Source organism: Magnolia sinica, chromosome 3 (genome assembly GCF_029962835.1).
Source record: "Magnolia sinica isolate HGM2019 chromosome 3, MsV1, whole genome shotgun sequence".
Classification (NCBI taxonomy): Eukaryota; Viridiplantae; Streptophyta; class Magnoliopsida; order Magnoliales; family Magnoliaceae; genus Magnolia; species Magnolia sinica.
In genome coordinates, this window is record NC_080575.1 from 44,761,605 (window position 1) to 44,782,379 (window position 20,775).

Consider the following 20,775-nt stretch of genomic DNA (forward strand, 5'->3'; position numbering starts at 1 on the left):
ATAACACCAAGACCATGTGTTTGACTAAATTGCATGGCTTAGGCCCCATTTAGAAAAGCAAATGGCCATCGGACCTTCATCTTTTTCTTTCTTTTTCCTTCTTTGGAAACTGATAATGAAATTTCATTAAGGAGAAAAACCAAGCCAATGGACAAAAAGCCACAAACATCACAACTAATCCAGATTAAACGAACCGTTTAATTGGGAATGAGCAGGGCAATTATAGCCACCTATAATAGATATATGAAGGCTAAACTTTCCAATTATACTGAGAGTTCTTTGACAAATTTTCTTTGCAACTCGAGGAGATGGAGGCCCATTCAATCATCCTGGCAGATGCAATCAAACAGTCTTGCTACTGAGCACTGCTTATCTGGATATATACACCAATTCCTCTTTTTCATAATTCCCAGCATATAGTTGAGGGAAGGACACACCTCGAACCTATTTAAACAACACCCACCTTGAATTAAAAAGTGCTCCCCAATCCTCAATGAGCAGAATACAGAGATTCCACTAAATCGGCTCGAAATGGCTATTTAGCCCATTTGAAACACGTACGTAACTACCAAACCACCTTTATGCATCTGTCACACATATATATTTGACCTCGAGACCTAACTTCAAACACCAGGAATATTATTTGAGTTTTAACTCAAGTAAATTAAAATAAAAGTAACTATGAAATGCAATGCTGCAGATCAATGTCAATGTTATGTTGCCTCGTTGCTGTTGTGGCAACCATTTAGAAAAGGAGAACTCAAAATAGATGGCAGCAAAATGGATTTGAGAAACCGAAAACATCATTAAGGAACTGCTGGTTTTTCCATTTGTGCTAATATATTATTTGAGTACTGTCATGCAAGAAGGTCCCAGCATACTCTTTGAATGCAAGATGGGTAAAATAATCATAGCTTTTGAGGTCAGTCGGAAGCTTAGAAAAGATCCACGTACAAGTTTTATCAAACCCTCTCTCTTCCCTTGTGAAAGATTTTTACAAGAAACACTTTCTTCTTTGGGAACACCAGATTAAGGCTGCATTTGGATGTACAGATGAATTGAATTGCTGACATTCAGATTAATCAAGCGGAAATGACAACAGAAATTGGTATATCCTAGTATTTGCAATGGACAAGTAGCCCTATAGTTGCAATTGCATTCCTTCAGAGTCAATTTAAGGTAACATAATGGCACAGACCCTCATTGTGAATGCTAAAGAAGAAACTACAATGACTTCTTCATCCAAACACATCATAAAAGTTTGAACAGAACAAAAACCCAACTAATTACTTATGAAGGTTCAACTTCCAATCATTCCATAAACCAAGACCCAAAGCAACATTGACCATATTAATTCAACAATGACCCACAAAAAAGGCCTCAACATCCATTAAAATCTGGAGAAATCAGCAAAAAAACCATATGAAAATCACGACTTCATACATTAAACCACTTAATGCTCATATTATTCATCTTGTTGTGAACCTAACATCATCAACCTACTGAAAGTTAAGTTTTCATCATCATCACCACCACCACCACCACCATCATCTAAGCCTTATCCCAACTAACTGAGGTCGGCTACACAAATCCTTTTCCGCCATTCCACTCGAAAGGAAAGTGAAAAGGGAAAAGAGAAAAAAGGGACCGTAATACTCTCAAATGGTAACTTTGGCGGGACTATTTCTATGGCTCCCCATGGTGGGAAGCAAGGCCCACCACGAGAAGTTATGGGATTAGGTGACCAAAGTTCAACAGCTAGTGAGGGTCATAGTACTCTTAGACTCTCACTTGAGAGTATTTGGGAATATCCCCATTCATCCGTTGAGATCCGCATCTACAAAACGAAAGCTCCAAGTTCTCAACTCCACAATCAATTTTTAGAATAATCAGGTGTTTAAAACATTCATTTTGAATAATTTGAAACCCTTCTTATTGGATGATCATGATACTTCCCAAAGATCACTTGATCAATTAAGGAAAAGTATCACAATTTTTGTTCAATAAGACAGCAAAGTCGATGGTAGAATTGTTCCATGCTAAAAATAATCAAAAATAATCACAGGAATTTCTTTGACGACATTGATTCCTATTTCCCAATGATATCCATGATCGAGAAAATTGGCTGAATTCCATGAAACCATTTCATAGAAGTTCAGTGATATATTAATTTTATAAAGCCAATCACTTCAATTCTTGAATAAACAAACACCTCTTCTAGTTATGTTGTAACAAAAAATTCCTTTTTATGTGGAAACAACTTGTATCAATAATTATGATTGTACACATGACATGGGAAATACCTCAATATCTTGTTCATGCTCAACAAAATATTTTCTTTATCTCCCGGTAAGGACATGCTTTTTGGATAGAGAAACTATTTCAACAATTGGGTGATAGGAATCTAATATATTCATGCCTAAAAATTTTCCACAAGGTGGTGATAGAACGTGTAACTATTAAATGACTACCATTTGCGAGGACTACTAAACTGGGTCTTAAAAGAGGGGGAAAAAAAATCTTTTTCTTACTTATGGAAAACCCTGAACAAACAAAAAGGCCATCCAAACATTTCAAACCTAAGTAGCAAATAAGCAACAAAACCCCAACTGAAAGGCCAAAATTTTCCAGGAGTTTATTTTTTTTGACAGATAACGAATAATTTTATAGATAGAGAAAAAGATAAAAACAAAAGGGGGGGACTGATCGGCTGAGATAGCCGATCAGAAAATCCCAAGAAAAACCAAATTACAGCCCTTTAACTTCTCCACAACAGAAGCCCATTCAACTATAAAGCGAAGAGCCCTATTGATAGTATCCTCTATAGACTTAGAAGTGTCATTGCAGCACCTCCCATTTCTTTCTTCCCACACAGCCCACCAAACTGCAAAACCTAAAATTAAACTGTAATCTCAATTGTTCTCAATCGTACTGTTTAAGCACCAGCCCCCTCATAAAAGGAACTTCAATTTTTTCTTCCAGGAGTTTCAGCCCCCAACAACTGCAAAACCTAGAATTAAACTGTAATCTCGATTGTTCTCAATCATACTGTTTAAGCACCAGCCCCCTCATCAAAGGAACTTCAATTTTTTCTTCCAAAAATCTAATGAATCAACAAAAACTGACCAAAGAAAGCCATATCTAAAAGCATTACTTCTTACCAAAAACAAGGGAAAAATATTTACAAAATCCAACACCACATACAAAACCAATAAGCAAACCAGACCCAAAAGCCTAGAACTTTCAATCTTTCTAATTACACATTCAAGCATAAAAAATGAAAAAAAAAATCATTGGAAACAATAAATGTGTAAACACCATTTCTCACCAGAAAAAAACTCCGCAAAAATCAACCCAACCAACAAAATCCAGCAGCAAAACCAAACCACTCCAAACAGAAATGCCACTCAAAATTGGAAGAAGAAAAAAATGTCTAGACCCTCATTTTGTACTAAGAAGACATCTCAACATGATCCAACATCATACATAATACCTAAAAAACCCAAATGTTCAAAGCCCTACTCTTCTCTCTCCTTCGAACATCAAACCCGAAATCAAGATTTATCTTTTCATAGCAAAGCTAGCACCATTCTCATTATCATCCCCTTCAAAATACAAATCGAGAGACCCACATCCAAATTCATCATTTCTTACCCTAGGATTAAAAAATAACACAAACAAAACATCTTTTTATTTACTCCAAACATCAAAAGTGAAAGAAAAAGCACATCCACATTCGTCGCTTCCAACAATGAAAAGAAGCTTTCACATTTCGCATTCTTCTAACATCAAGGCACAAAAAACCCAAATCCAATACATCATTTCTACAAGAAGAAGATTTAAAATTAAAGATCCACTTCCAAATTCATCATTTCTACAAGAAGAAGATTTTAAAAATAAAATTAAAAAAAAACACTTCTGACTTCTGTCTCCTTCAAACATCAAGGCACAAAAAACCCAAATCCAATTCAAAGAAAGGAACCTCTTCATTTTCTATATCCTTCATGCATCCAAAAGAAACACTCTATCCAAAGTCATCATTTCTTAACAAAGTAAGCAAAATTTTCAGTCTTGCAGCCTTCAAACATCAACGTGCATGTGGGTCCACACACGCACACAAAACATCCAAATTCATCATATTTCTTATCAAAAACTAAAAAGAGTGCATTCTCATTTTACCTTCTGTATGAAAACTCCACATTCAAATTCACCAATGTTTAAGCACCTTTTTCATTTTGATCTCCTCCAAACATCAAATCCCACATCCAAATTCTTCATTTTATAGTTAAAAAGGAAAAAAGAAAAAGAGCACCTGCTTCATCTTTATCTCCTTCAGTCATCAAAATACAAAGACCTGAGACCAAATTCATCATTTCTTACCAAGAAAAAGCACCTTTTTTCACTTGCATTCAAACATCAAAAACCATGTCCCAAATTCATCATTTCTTACCAAAAAAGCACCTTTTCCAATTAACATCTCAAAGATTGAAAGCCAAAACACTGAAAATCCAAATTCATCATTTCCCACCCAAAAAAGGCACCTTTTTTCACTTTCATCTCATTCAAATTTTAAAATCCAAAACACCCAAAATCGGAATTGATCATTAAAAAAAAAAAAAAAAACTCCTCCACTTTCATCCCATTCAAACATCAAAACCCAAAACACCCACATCCCAAATCCATCATTTCCTACCAACAAAGTTCTCACCCTTTTCACTCTCATCTTATTCAAACATCAAAACTCAAAAGTTTGAACTAAAATGAATAATAACAAAAATTCATCCCAATGAAATAGAGATAATAGCAAATCGTTGACATATACACTGAACCCGTCAAACAAAGATCATACATTAAACGAATGAAATGAAAAGGAAACGAAATGCTCATGAAATGGGACAATAATGACACCATCCAATTCACAAAAATACTTTTAGATTCAATTTAAAGTGAAAATTCTAACCTATAGCTTGACACAAATGCTTAGTTGTCATTTACGCTGCATAAACATGGGATACATGGTATAGTGGTCCATGAATCCAAGCCAATCCTGGAAGCCCCTCATGAACGGGCCATGGTACAAAATTCTCACCCAGCTTACAATCTCGACCATTCTAGTGATTGCATACAATTCAACTTTCTTTCTTTCTTTTTCTTTTTCTTTTTTATATTAGCGAAGAAGATTTTATAGAAATAAAGATTAGCGGAATACAAGATTGAAGGCATGCCAATAAGCTCGAGAAGATCTCCTCACTTACAAAGTATTGCCAACATTAAAACCCAAAAAGAACAACAACAACACAAGATGGAATAATCATGACTGACAAGATATGGCTTCTTTGTTTACAAGGAATCCACGATGTGGAAGTAGATATGCATAATGATTACCTTTTACAACACTGTGCATGGATTCCAGAAAGGAGGGGTTGCTTGTTTCGCAAGCAGAAATCCTAAATTTAAGTCACAACAATCACCTTGTATATTGCACCAATGGGATGAGTGTAATTATTACTTTGCAGAACCCACATTTTTCTTTACAATCCAAACAGCCTCTACTTTTGTTTTCTTTTTTTTTCATTATCATCATCATCTAAGCCTTATCCCGATATTGGGGTCGGCTACGTGAATCTTGTTCCACCATTCCACTCTATCAAGAGTGGTACTTTTAGTTAGACTATAGGTCATCAACTCTTTTCTTACTACCTCCATCCACATCCTTCTAAGCCTTCAACTTGTACCAACTCACTCCTTCTAACTGGCACAATTCTCAATCTCCGTTGCACAAAACTAAACCATCTAAGTCTACTTTCCCTCATCTTATTACCTATTGGTGTTACTCCTAGGTTCTCTCAGATGCATTCATTTCCAGTTCCATCCTTACTCGTCTTGCGACTCATCCATCTCAACTTCCTCGTTTCATCTACACTCATCCTATGAACTAATTGTTCCTTAACTACCCAACATTTTGTCTGCAACAAAAGCATCGCTGGTCTTATAACTATTATATTAAAATTCACTTTCTATTTGAGTGCTTCACGATGATCACATGAAACTCCAAAAGCACATCTCCATTTCTTCCCCCCATCTTAATTCCACCATCCTTCTCAATCTTTCCACTCTCATGAATTATTAACCAAAAATATCAAAAGTGGTCATTTTGGGAAACATCTTGGTTAGCAATCTTAACTAATTCCTCGTTTTCACTCGTATTGTTACTAAAATTGCACTCCATATACTATGTTTTAGCCTGAATAATTTTAAATCCTTTATATTATAAAGTACCCCTCCATAAATCTATCTTTGTATCTACGCCCTCCCTTGTCTTACAATCAAAACAGTGTCATTTACAAATAACAAACACCATAGGATCTCTTCTTGCAAATGCCTCCTTAACTCATCCAAAACCAATTTGAAAAGGGATGGGCTCAATGGTAAACCTAGGTGCAATAGTTATTCAGAATTTACTTATCTCTCCACTAGTGGCCCTCACATTTGTTACCACTCCCTCACAAATATCGTTAATCATGTCAATATGTCTTGTTGAAACTCCTTTCTGAACACCGACCAAATTAACTATCTAGGGATCCCATCAAATACTTTCTTTAAGTCAATAAAGACAAACCATGTGGAGATCCTTCCTCATCTCCATATATTTCTCCATCAATTGTCTAAGTAGGAAAATAGCTTCAGCAGTAGACCTCCCTGGCACGAAACCAAACTTATTTTCTAATATATTCATCTCATGAATAAGTCCTTTCTCTTTTTTATTCTCCATTTTTAATTTTTACTCCCCCCTCAAAGGAACTAGATACCAGAAGGATCATCATGTTCTCCCTCTCCCCACAATCAAACGAAGTAGATGCCACAAGGATCATCATGTTGTAGGAAGGATGTGCGACACCTGATCTAGGGGGGTCCACCGTCATTGTGTTATCCACTACATCCATTGTGCCACCTCATATTCATTATACATAACATAATTTAGATCGATACAATAGATAAGTGAGCCACACCACTGGAAAAATGTGAAACCACGACCTTACCCACTAAATTCACCCCCAATAAAATATACCATTCACAATCCCTCGTCCATTCCTAAAACAGAAAAAGGCCCACCAGCTAAACAGATACGACCGTTCGCGCTGAAGTTTTGGAGGTGGCCACATTCAAAGTGGGACCAACCAATGACTGGTCCAGATGACCAAACCATTACCCAAACAAGTCCAGCACTTACAAAAGAAAGCCCACACTCTTAGAACAGTAAACTAAAAATTAGTATTAAAAGACACTATCAAATCATAAACTTAGAATTACTCATCGTTGGCTAAAATTACAGAAAAGAAACAAAAATCACTCTGCTCAAAACCTTGAAATCGACATCACTGTTCATCAATCAATCCCCACCATCAATGCAGCTCCTTCTGGACCTTGATCCCCATCGCGTTCGCGGTCCCAATCACCGACTTGCAGATGGACTCCAGCGGCATGTACTGGCAATAAGGATCGGACTGCTTCACCTTGCGATCTCGTACACATGCTTGAGCGTGATCATGGAAGCGATGGTGTGGCCAGGCCGGCTGCTATCGGACTCGATCCCAGCCACCTTCTTCAGGTACCACGTGACTGATGGGGATTTGATGGTGAATTCGAAGGTGTTGTCTTTGAAGGCGGTGATGGTGACGGACATTGGGGTTTCAGGTTTGTATTTTTGCATCCGGGCGTTGAAGTCTTTGCAGAACGCCATGAGATTGAGTTGGTATTGACCTAGGGCCGGCCCAATCGGAGGAGCCGGGCGGGCCGCCCCGGCCGGCACCGTGAGACGGATCGTCGCGGCGACCGGGCGGCGGGTGAGGATCTCTTTCAAGGTGGCCATATTGAAAAGAGGAAAGGAGAAATGCTCCAGAGTTGCTTCTCGGTTTTTGTTGTACGCGGATTGCCTCATGAGAATATGAGATTAACTACTGAGGGATTGACTAGCGAGACTCGCTACTGAAGTGACGTCACCAAGTTCTGTGGGTGCCACCATGATGGATGTTTTGTATCCATACCGTTCATCCATTTAGAGAGATCATATTAGGGCACGATCCAAAGAATGAGTCAGATCCAAAGCTCGAGTGGACCCCACCACAAAAAACAGTGGGGAGACAAATGGATGGACGGCCTGTCCTTAATGGATGGATGGCGTGTCCTAGAATAGGCATGTTCTAATTACACGGAAATCATTATTCCCACTGTTTCTTATGGTGTGGTTCATTTGAGCATACCTTGATTTTTTATTCAACTCCTAAAATGAGATTGAAATTTGGATGAACAGCATGTTACTCAATACACAATCCGATTTTTGAAACGATGGGAGCGGATTAAGGTGCCCCCTCTACCCAAGTGGGCGGGATAGGGGTTTAGCTTGGTTTGGCACTCGAAAAGCCCTTGGTTAAAGTTGATGAGCGAGTTCAAGGTTATATTTTTAGCTTGAATTTGCATGGACTGACTCGACGAACTACTCTATTGGCGCAATGAAGGTATGTGAAATAAGTACCATCTTTCTTGATTTTACATTTGAAATCCACATGTCTTTGTGAAAATGTTGTAGAGACATTTGGCTCGAACTCAAGAATTACGAGCTTTACTCGAGTGGTCAAACTCGAGGATAGCTCAAAGCGTGGGCTTAACTTGCTTGGACTCGTGCACATACACAATCCGATTTCGAGGGAAAAGTATTAGGTGGGGCTAGAGAAACACTAAGTTTGGTGAGGCCCTCACCTAGTGAGATTGTTGAAAAACACGCCCTTAATATATATGTTTCTGTTGTGTGGTCCACCTAAGATTCGAGTCACATTTTTGGACCATGCCCTAAAACGAGCTTTCAAAATGGTTGGACGGTGTGGATTTAGGCAAACATCATTGTGGGCCCCACCTGGCTGGATCCGGGTCGCATCTAATCCGCTCCCCAAAAGGATCTGTCGAAAATGGATAGACAGCATGTCGACTCAGTGGGACGGATTGGCTACTGCCACCAGCCAATGGCTGATGGTCAGTGCTCTGTTGATGTTTGTTTCATCCATGCCGTTCATCTATTTTCTAGTTCATTATATGTTATGAGACCAAAAATGATTGAATTAGTGTTAACCATTAAAAACCTTTGATATCCAATCATTATTGGTTTCCTGTGGTGTGGTCCACATGAAAATTTTATTGGTTTAATCTTTAAAAATGGATGAACAAAATCGAGCTCGCTTAAGCTCAACTCGACTCAGATCGAACCCCAACTCGAAACCTATGAAACCATTCAGAATCCGACTTTTCCACTCACTTGCTCCTCTGAGTCCAAAAATCTTCCCAAAATGCCTTCGCAATCCCATCATCTTGAAAGACGTAGACACAAAAATGCTCCCAGAATGCCCTCAGAACCCTTCTCTCTTGAAATATGTAGACGCCCAAATGATCAAAACGGGCTTCAATCCCCGGACAAGTCAATCCAATTATCAAATGGATGGAAGATCTCCTCCGAAGAGGAGAATTGTCAAAAGCTCTGCAGCTGTTCGACGCAATGAAGATATGTACATGAAATAAGCACCATTTTTTCTTGATTTTGATGTTGTCTATAAGGATTTTGATGAATTAATTGTAAACAACTACTGTTGTTTTACATTCAGTGAGAAGTAGATGGTGTTTCTTATAATGTGATCATCACGAGCTATGCTTGGAATGGGCAGAACAAAGAATCTCTCGATCTCTTTCGGGCTTTGCAGTTTTCTGGCTTCAATCAGAAGCAATACCTTTTTGCTAACATCTTAAGCGTGGCCGCAGTTCAATCAGATTTTGAAATGGGTCGGCAAATCCATGCTCAGCCAATTTTAACATCAGCTGAATCTGATATTTTGGTGGGCAATTCTCTGATCGACATGTACGCCAAATGCGGTCACATTGATGTTGCCGAGATGATTTTTAAGAATAGAATTGACCGAAACACAGTCTCTTGGACTGCACTGATTTCAGGTTATGTGCAAAAGGGATTCCATGAGGAAGCCTTGGAGTTGTTCTCTGAAATGCGGAGTGCTGATGTGAGCTCAGATCAGGCAACATTTTCCAGCGTTTTATGAGCTTCTGCAAGTTTGGCGTTGCTTGGATTAGAAAAGCAGCTACATTCATATATTATAAGATCAGGGTTCATAGCAAACGTGTTTGTTGGAAGTGCCCTTCTAGACATGTATGCAAAGTGCGGGTGCATTGAAGAGGCAGGTTGGATCTTTGATGAGATGCCGGATCGGAATATAGTCTCATGGAATGCCATGATCACGGCTTACTCTCAAAATGGGCATGGCAAAGCTGCTTTTACAATGTCTACAGACATGCTACAATGTGGTGCTCAACCAGATTCTGTCACCTTCCTGAGTATCTTATCCGCATGCAATCATGGTGGGCTCGTAGAAGAAGGATCTCGGTGCTTCAATTTCATGACTCAGGTCTGTAAGCTTGAGCCCAAGAGAGAACACTATGCTTGCATGGTTGATATTTTGGGTCGGGTTGGACGTTTGGATGAAGCAGAGAAACTTATGGCCCAGATGCCGTTTGCACCTGACATCATCATGTGGTCTTCAATTTTAAATTCTTGCAGGATCCACGGAAACCAAGAATTGGGTCAGCGAGCTGCAGACCAGCTATTCAAGATGGAACTCAAAGATGCAGGACCTTATGTGATCATGTCAAATATTTATGTTGCGGTCGATCGATGGGAAGATGTTTCGAAGGTGAAGAAAGCGATGAAGGACCGAAGGGTTAAAAAGGAACCAGCCTATAGTTGGGTTGAAATCAAACAGAAGATCCATTTTAAAACAAACCTTGTAAGACCGTAATGATGGTGCTTTTAGGATACATTACCAATGTAATTCGCAATCCAAACATGCTATAAAAATTGTCACACAAGTGATTTTGAAGTCAACCTTCACCTTGTTGCTTCAATCTTCATTTTCCTTAACTATTCTATTGTGAACACTCTCAAGTAGATAATGTCATTGGAGTAATGATCAACATCAACATTGGACTTGCGCCCGTTTGGCTATATTTGAAAATTGCCTTTTGGTTCCTAATTTGAATGCATTTGACTTTTCATTTGGAGCTGTGTGGAAAACATAAATCTCGTCGGGCAAATTAGCATTTTACTCCTCTTTCTCACTCCAAATTGAATATAAGGGGTCGTTTGGATGGCTGGCTTAAGTGGTAAATGATTTACAGGTCTAAATTATTTACACCCTGTCCTGTTTGACTGAAAGCTATAAATGATTTACAGGTAAATGATTGTTTGGACAGCCAGTAAATTATTTAAGTCCTATAAATCGAGAGCCAATCTTTCCATTTGTAGCCGTTAGGCTTTAAATGAAGAGCCAGTAAATGAAATCACAGCTTTTTTCCTGTAAATCAAGTGGGGCCACCAGTAAATCATGTACAGACATTTTTCAGCATCCAAACACATTGTAACTCATTTACAGCTAGCCCCATTTACAGGCATCCAAATGACCCCAAGATAAAAGGTACGTATGCCCTGTTCTTATCTTACCTTCTGTTTGGAGAGGCTGCATCCCATCCACCAACGCTTGTGCCGAAACCCAACTGCAACTGCATGGAATAAGCGTAATGTTATCTGCACCCACATGAGAATAGAGCTTCCAATGCAGTGGGTAGCTTCATGGTCACTGGAGGTGGCAAGAATCAGGAGTGAGAATGGTAAGTTGGTAATGAAGGGTGGATATGTGACCTGAGATCGTCCTTGAGATGCTTCCCTTTGACACACAACGAACCTGAAAGTTGGGCCTTGACCATGTTCCTGAAAGTTAAATGTATGGTTCTTTCAGGCCCAACTGTTGTAGAAACTCCGTCTGCCGAAGAAAGCCCCAAGCTTCTTCCTGTTTTCTTCGCAAGCTCACCAATAATCCCCACAAGAGCAAAACCCATCTCTGAAATGATGGAACCTGCTTGAGTCCCTCACTGTAATTTCCCTCCCTACTATCTTGGAAATCACCTTGATAGCCACATGGCAGTCCGTGCATGCTCTTATGTTCTTCATGATCAGTATTGGCGATCCGGGCGGGGTATTGATCAATGCAAAAGCAATTGCCAATCTCTCACTGTGATATCTCAATGACTCCACTTTGATTTCCTCTTCGACATTGTGAAGAGCACAACTAGTATCAGGCTTGTATCCTTCCTTCTCCATCCGCTTTGACAGCGTATCAATCATTTTCCTGATCTCATCTGTTTGCAGGTGGGCCTCGTCATTGGCTGAGAATGAATGGATCTTCTGTTTGATTTCAACCCAACTATAGGCTGGCTCCTTTTTAACCCTTCGGTCCTTCATCGCTTTCTTCACCTTCGAAACATCTTCCCATCGACCAGCAGCAGCATAAATATTTGACATGATCACATAAGGTCCCGCATCTTTGAGTTCCATCTTGAACAGCTGGTCTGCAGCCCGCTGACCCAATTCTTGGTTACAGTGGATCCTGCAAGAATTTAAAATCGAAGACCACATGATGATGTCAGGTTCAAACGGCATCTGGGCCATAAGTTTCTCTGCTTCATCCAAACGTCCAACCCGACCCAAGATATCAACCATGCAAGCATAGTGTTCTCTCTTGGGCTCAAGCTTACAGACCTGAGTCATGAAATTGAAGCACCGAGATCCTTCTTCTACGAGCCCACCATGATTGCATGCAGATAAGATACTCAGGAAGGTGACGGAATCTGGTTGAGCACCACATTGTAGCATGTCTTCAGACAATGTAAGAGCAGCCTTGCCATGCCCATTTTGAGAGTAAGCCGTGATCATGGCATTCCATGAGACTATATTCCGATTCGGCATCTCATCAAAGATCCAACCTGCCTCTTCAATGCACCCGCACTTTGCATACATGTCTAGAAGGGCACTTCCAACAAACACGTTTGCCATGAACCCTGATCTTATAATATATGAATGTAGCTGCTTTCCTAATCCAAGCAACGCCAAACTTGCAGAAGCTCGTAAAACACTGGAAAATGTTGCCTGATCTGAGCTCACATCAGCACTCCGCATTTCAGAGAACAACTCCAAGGCTTCCTCATGGAATCCCTTTTGCACATAACCCGAAATCAGTGCAGTCCAAGAGACCGTGTTTCGGTCAATTCTATTCTTAAAAATCATCTCAGCAACATCAATGTGACCGCATTTGGCGTACATGTCGATCAGAGAATTGCCCACCAAAATATCAGATTCAGCTGATGTTAAAATTGCCTGAGCATGGATTTGCCGACCAATTTCAAAATCTGATTGAACTGCGGCCACGCTTAAGATGCTAGCAAAAGGGTATTGCTTTCGATCGAAGCCAGAAAACTGCAAAGCCCGAAAGAGATCGAGAGATTCTTTGTTCTGCCCATTCCAAGCATAGCTCGTGATGATCACATTATAAGAAACACCATCTACTTCTGGCATCTCGTCAAAGAGTCTCCTTGCATCACCCACACAATCGCATTTCGAGTAGAAATCAAGTAGAGCATTACTCACAAAGACATTCCAACCTAAATGGGTCTTGATAACAAGTCCGTGAATCTGTTGGCCAACCACCAGATCACCCAATCCAGTACTGGCAGATAAAATTGCTGCAAAAGTGAACTCAGAAGGTTTCATACCCATATTTTGCATTTCTATGAAGAGTTTCAATGCTTGCTCAGAACGCCCGTCTTTCGAAAACCCTGTTATCATTGCATTAAATGTCACGCAATCTTTTCGGGGCATTTTGTCAAACATTTTGCACGCATCTCCCATAAGGTGGCATTTCAAGTAGGAATCAACCAAAGTATTGGAAACAATCAGAGCCGATTCATAGCCTAATTTAAGGACACAGGCATGAACTTGAATCACCTGATTCGAGCACTCGCCATTATTGCATGCCGATAGCAGAGAGACAATGGTCACGTGATCAACTTCTGTCCCCGCCCTTTGCATCTCTGAAAAAAGCAAGAATGCTTCTTGGGTTTGCTTGTTCTGAGAGTACCCACCGATCATGATGGTCCACGTGACGGTGTTCCGACCGATCATGCCATCGAACATCTGCCGGGCTTCACAGAGGTTACCGGATTTCACGTATCCTGAAATCAGCGTGTTTGTTGAGATTATGTTTCTGTGAGGCATTTCGTCGAACAGCTGCCGAGCTTCTGACAATTCTCCTCTTCGGAGGAGATCTTCCATCTGATAATTGGATCGACATGTCCGGGGATTGAAGCCCGTTTTGATCATTTGGGCGTCTACATGTTTCAAGAGAGAAGGGTTCTGAGAGCATTCTGGGAGTATTTTTGTATCTACGTCTTTCAAGATGATGGGATTGCGAAGGCATTTTGGGAAGTTTTTGGGAATCAGAGGAGCAAGTGAGTGGAATAATCGGATTCTGAATGGTTTCATAGGAGATAGGTTGCAGGAGCTTCGGTGGGTTTTATCTTCATTTGGAAGACAAACCGGTAATTAAAACGCAGGAACGTTGTCGAAATGAAATGGACAGTACTGGCAAGGAAAACGGATTGGCTACTTCCCGTGCCACCAGCCCGGTGGCTGATGGTCGGTGCCCTGTGGGCCCCACCATGATGTATGTGTTTAATCCATTCCGTTCATCCATTTTTAAAGATCATTTTAGATGTTTATTCCAAAAATGAGAAGGATATAAATCTCATGTGGACCACACCACAGGAAACCAATGGTGATTGGATATCCACCATTAAAATCCTCCTAAGGCCCACTGTACTGTTTATTTGACATCCAATCTGTTTATTAGGTCATACAGGCCCAGATGAAGGGAAAAAAAAAAATCAGCATGATCTAAAACTTTTATGGCCCCCAAAAGGTTTTTAATGGTTGACGCTAATTCAACACTGTTTCTTATAATGTGGTCCATTTGAGATTGGGATATAACTCATTTTTGGTCTAATACCATATAATAAACTAGAAAAATAGATGAACGGCATGGATGAAACAAATACATCATAGTGGGGCCCATAGAGCACCGACCATCAGCCATTGGCTGGTGGCAGGGGAGTAGCCAATCCGTTCCCACTGGCAAGGGATCTGCGGGGCCCACCATGATGTATGTATTTTATCCACGCCGTCTGTCCATTTTCGACAGATCCTTTTGGGGAGCGGATTAGATGAGACCCACTCCGGATACAGCGAGGTGGGTGGGACACCTGACCGTGGGGTTCACAACGATGTATGTGCCTTAAATCCACACCGTCCAACCATTTTGAAAGCTCATTTTAGGGCATGGTCCAAAAAATGAAGCTGACTCGAATCTTAGGTGGACCACACAACAGGAAACATCTGTGATTGAATCCCGCCATTAAAATTTTTATGGATTCCAATGGAATGTTTATTTGCCATCCAACGTATTGATAAAGTTACTAACACCTAGATGGAGAGACCATACAAATATCATCTTGATACAAAGATTCTGTGGCCCACAAGAAGTTTTCAACGGCCAATCACCACTGTTTTTCATGTACCATGGTCTATCTAGGATTTGGAACTTCTTCAAGTTCTGGATAATGCCCTAAAATGAGCTTTCAATAAAGATGGACAGCTTGGATGTAGTCACATACATCACAGTGGCCCCCACAGTTAGTGGTCCCACCTAGGGGTGTCCATCGAGTCCAAGCAAGTTCAGCCCACCTAAGCTCGATTGGGCTCAGCCACTAGCTGACCCAAGCTTGAACTCGGCTTGGCTCGATCCTCGAGTTTGATTGGCCAACTTTACTCGATTTGATAAGTAGCTCGGGTAATTCAAGTTGAGTTCGAGCCAAAATTGAGTCTCTACAACATTTTCACAAAGACATACGGTGCACTTTCAATTTCTCACTGTATATAAAACATTTGTAGCTGTCTACAATTAATTCATCAAAAACCTTACAGGCAACATCAAAATCAAGGAAAGATGGTACTTGTTTCACATACATATCTTCATTGCCACTAGATGACACTTCGTTGAGTCATTTCATCAAACACTTGATGAGCAAGTAGAGTAGTTCGATCTGAGTTTGATTCGAGTTGAGGTTTCATCTGAGTCGAGTCGAGTCGAGCTTAGGCATGCTCGAAGTCGGTTCAAAATTATTTCAAGCTAAAAAATATAACCTTGACTCGCTCAAACTCAACTTTGAACCAAGTCAAATTGAGGTTTTTTTTAGTTAAGCTGAGCGAGCTAACCAAGCTAATTGGGTTCGTGTGCACCCCTAGTCCCGCCCACTTGGGTAGACGGGGGGCCTCACTTAATCCGCTCCCATCGTTTCAAAAATCGGATTGTGTATTGTGCCCACTTTTATCCAACTGAATAAACTCTGTTGGGCGCACCACCACAAATGTATGTGCTTCATCCGCGCCGTCCATCTGTTTTCCCAACTCATTTTAGGGGTTGAGCCTAAAATTGAAGCATATCTAAGGTGTAAATGAACCACACCATAAGAAACAGTGGGGATAATGATTTCCGTGTAATCAGAACATGCCTAGTCTGGGACACGCCGTCCATCCATTAAGGACAGGTCGTCCATCCATTTGTCTCCCCACTGTTTTCTGTGGTAGGGTCCACTCGAGCTTTGGATCTGACTCATTCTTTGGATCGTGCCCTAATATGATCTCTCCAAATGGATGAACGGTATGGATACAAAACATCCATCATGGTGGGGCCCACAGAACTTGGTGATGTCACTTTAGTAGCGAGTCTCGCTACTCAACCCCTCAGTAGCTAATCTCATATTCTCATTAGGCAATCCGCGTACAACAAAAACCGAGAAGCAACTCCGGAGCATTTCTCCTTTCCTCTTTTCAAAATGTCCACCTTGAAAGAGATCCTCACCCGCCGCGACGATACGGCTCACGGTGTCGGCCGGGGCGGCCCGCCCAGCTCCTCCGGTTGGGCCGGCTCTAGGTCAATACCAACTCAATCTCATGGCGTTTTGTAAAGACTTCAACGCCCGGACACAAAAATACAAACCTGAAACCCCAATGTCCGTCACCATCACTGCCTTCAAAGACAACACCTTCGAATTCACCGTCAAATCCCCATCAGTCATGTGGTACCTGAAGAAGGTGGCTGGGATCGAGTCCGATAGTAGTCGGCCCGGCCACACCGTCGCTTCCATGATCACGCTCAAGCATGTGTACGAGATCGCCAAGGTGAAGCAGTCCGATCCTTATTGCCAGTACATGCCGCTGGAGTCCATCTGCAAGTCGGTGATTGGGACCTCGAACGCGATGGGGATCAAGGTCCAGAAGGAGCTGCATTGATGGTGGGGATTGATTGATGAACAGTGATGTCGATTTCAAGGTTTTGAGCATAATGATTATTGTTTCTTTTCTGTAATTTTAGCCAACGATGAGTAATTCTAAGTTTATAATTTTATAGTGTCTTTTAATACTAATTTTTAGTTTACTGTTCTAAGAGTGTGGGCTTTCTTTTGTAAGTGCTGCATAAAAGCAGGACTTGTTTGGGCAATGGTTTGGTCATCCGGACCAGTCATTGGTTGGTCCCACTTTGAATGTGGCCACCTCCAAAACTTCAGCACGAACGGTCGTATCTGTTTAGCTGGTGGGCCTTTTTCTGTTTAAGGAATGGACAAGGGATTGTGAATGGTATATTTTATTGGGGGTGAATTTAGTGGGTTTAGTCATGGTTTCACATTTTTCTAGTGGTGTGACTTGCTTATGTTTCGTATCAATCTAAATTATGTTACGTATAATGAATATGAGGTGGTACAATGGATGTAGTGGATAACACAATGTCGGTGGACCCCCTCTAGATTAGGTGTTGTACACCCTTCCTACAACATGATGATCCTTGTGGCATCTACTTCGTTCGATTATGGGGAGAGGGAGAACATGATGATCCTTCTCGTATCTAGTTCCTTTGAGGGGGGAGTAAAAATTAAAAATGGAGAATAAAAAAGACAAAGGACTTAGTCATGAAATGAATATATTAGAAAATAAGTTTGGTTTCATGACAGGGAGGTTTACTGCTAAAGCTATTTTCCTACTTAGACAATTGATGGAGAAATATATTGGTTTCATGACAGGAAGGATATCCACATGGTCTGTCTTTATTGACTTAGAGAAAGCATTTGATAGGATCCCTATATAATCTGGTTGGTGTTGGGAAAGGAGTTTCAACAAGACATATTGACATGATTAACGATATCTATGAGGGAGTGGTGACAAATTTGAGGGCTACTAGTGGAGAGACAAGTAAATTTTGAATTACTGTTGCACTCGGGGTTAGTATTGAGCCTGTACCTTTTCACATTGGTTTTGGATGAGTTAACGAGGCATTTGCAGGAAGAGATCCTAATGTGTTTGTTATTTGCAAATGACGTAGTTTTGACTGTAAGACAAGGGAGGGCGTAGATACAAAGATAGATTTATGGAGGGGTACTTAAGAATCTAAAGGATTTAAAATTAGTCAGGCTAAACCATAGTATATGGAGTACAATTTTAGTAACAATATCAGTGAAAATGAGGAATTAGTTAAGATTGCTAACCAAGATGTTTCCCAAAATGACCACTTTTGATATTTTTGGTTAATAATTCATGAGAGTGGAAAGATTGAGAAGGATGATGGAATTGAGATGGGTGGAAGAAATGGAGATGTGCTTTCGGAGTTTCATGTGATCATTGTGAACCGCTTAAATAGAAATTGAAATTTTATAGAATAGTTATAACACCATCGATGCTTCTGTCATAGACAAAATGTTGGGCAGTTAAGGAACAATTAGTTCATAGGATGAGTGTAGCTGAAACGAGGAAGTTGAGATGGATGAGTTGTAAGATGAGTAAGGATGGAACTGGAAATGAATGCATCTGAGAGAACTTAGGAGTAGCACCAATAGGTAATAAGATGAGGGAAAGTAGACTTAGATGGTTTAGTTATGTGCAACGGAGACCGAGAACCATGCTGGTTAGAAGGAGTGAGTTGGTACAAGTTGAAGGCTCAAAAGGATGTGGATGGAGGTAGTAAGAAAAGACTTGATGACCTATAGTCTAACTAAAGGTATGACTCTTGATAGAGTGGAATGATGGAACAAGATTTACGTAGCCGACCCCAATATCGGGATAAGGCTTAGACGATGATGACAATGAAAAAAAGATAACAAAAGCAGAGGATGTTTGTATTGTAAAGAAAAATGTGGGCTCCGCAGAGTAATAATTACACTCATCCCATTGGTGCAACATACAAGGTGACTGTTGTGACTTGAATTTGGGATTTCCGCTTGCGAAACAAACAACCCCTTCTTTCCGGAATCCATGCACAGTGTTGTAAAAGGTAATCATTACGCATATCTACTTCCACACGGTAGATTCCTTATAAACAAACAAGCCATATCTTGTCAGTCGTGATTATTACATCTTGTGTTGTTATTGTTCTTTTTGGGTTTTAACGTTGGCAATACTTTGTGAGTGACGAGACATCTCGAACTTATTGGCATCCCTTCAATCTTGTATTCCTCTAATCTTTGTTTCTATAAAATTGTCATCGCTAATATAAAAAAGAAAAAAGAAAAAAAAGAAAGTTGAATCGTCTGCAATCTCTGGAATTGTTGAGATTGTAAGCTGGTGAGAATTTTGTACCATGACCCATTCATGAGGGGCTTCCAGATGATTGGCTTGGATTCATGGACCACTATACCATGTATCCCATGTTTATGCAGTGCAAATGACAACTAAGCATTTGTGTCGAGCTATAGGTTAGAGTTTTCACTTTAATTTGAATCTGAAAGTATTTTTGTGAATTGGATGGTGTCATTATTGTCCCATTTCATGAGCATTTCGTTACCTTTTCATTTCATTTGTTTAATGTATGATCTTTGTTTGATGGGTTCACTGTATATGTCAATGATTTGCTATTATCTCTATTTCATTGGGATGAATTTTTGTTATTAATCATTTTAGTTCAAACTTTTATGATGTATTTGGATGAAGAAGAAGTCATTGTAGTTTCTTCTTTAGCATTCACAATGAGGGTTTGTGCCATTATGTTACCTTAAATTGACTCTGAAGGAATGTAATTGCAACTATAGGGCTACTTGTCCATTGCAAATACTAGGATATACCAATTTCTGTCGTCACTTCCTCTTGATTAATCTGAATGTCAGCCATTCAATTCATTTGTACATCCAAATGCAGCCTTAATCTGGTGTTCCCAAAGATGAGAGTGTTTCTTGTAAAAATCTTTCACAAGGGAACAGAGAGGGTTTGATAAAACTTGTACGTGGATCTTTTCTGAGCTTCCGACTGACCTCAAAAGCTATGATTATTTTACCCATCTTGCATTCAAATAGTATGCTGGGACCTTCTTGCATGATAGTACTCAAATAATATATTAGCACAAATGGAATAACTAGCAGTTCCTTAATGATGTGTTTGGTTTCTCAAATCCATTTTGCTGTCATCTATTTTTAGTTCTCCTTTTCTAAATGGTTGACACAGCAACAATGAGGCAACATAACATTGACATTGATCTGCAGCATTGCCCTTCATAGTTACTTTTATTTTAATTTACTTGAGTTAAAACTCAAATAATATTCCTGGCATTTGAAGTTAAGTCTTGAGGTCAAATATATATATGCATGACGGATGCATAAAGGTGGTTTGGTAGTTACTATTTCAAATGACCATTGTGCTTGTTTCAAATGGGCTAAATAACCAGTTCGAGCCGATTTAGTGGAATCTCTGTATTCTGCTCATTGAGGAATGGGGAGCACTTTTTTAATTCAAGGTGG

General features: G+C 40.1%; 1 protein-coding gene and 3 pseudogenes across 2 annotated transcripts; 2 read left to right on the forward strand and 2 right to left on the reverse strand.

Annotated features, from left to right (window-relative positions):
• Nucleotides 1–7,249: 7,249 nt before the first annotated feature.
• Nucleotides 7,250–7,981, reverse strand: LOC131239870 (large ribosomal subunit protein uL11m-like; annotated as a pseudogene).
• A 1,506-nt stretch (nt 7,982–9,487) lies between these two features.
• Nucleotides 9,488–10,850, forward strand: LOC131238873 (putative pentatricopeptide repeat-containing protein At2g01510; annotated as a pseudogene).
• Nucleotides 10,851–10,921: 71 nt separating this feature from the next.
• On the reverse strand, nt 10,922–14,557 carry LOC131239871 (putative pentatricopeptide repeat-containing protein At2g01510). Of its 2 annotated transcripts, XM_058237773.1 has the most exons (3): nt 11,750–14,557; nt 11,552–11,610; nt 10,922–11,113 (listed from the first exon to the last, which is right to left on the reverse strand). In XM_058237773.1, exon 1 carries the CDS (start codon nt 14,423–14,425, stop codon nt 11,915–11,917), a length of 2,511 nt encoding a protein of 836 aa, XP_058093756.1. In that variant the 5' UTR covers nt 14,426–14,557; the 3' UTR covers nt 10,922–11,113; nt 11,552–11,610; nt 11,750–11,914. The 2 variants fall into 2 exon arrangements, with proteins under 2 accessions (XP_058093756.1, XP_058093755.1); XM_058237772.1 differs by having other exon boundaries at nt 11,552–14,557.
• A 2,022-nt stretch (nt 14,558–16,579) lies between these two features.
• Nucleotides 16,580–20,775, forward strand: part of LOC131239875 (large ribosomal subunit protein uL11m-like) — a 55,294-nt pseudogene continuing 51,098 nt past the window's right edge.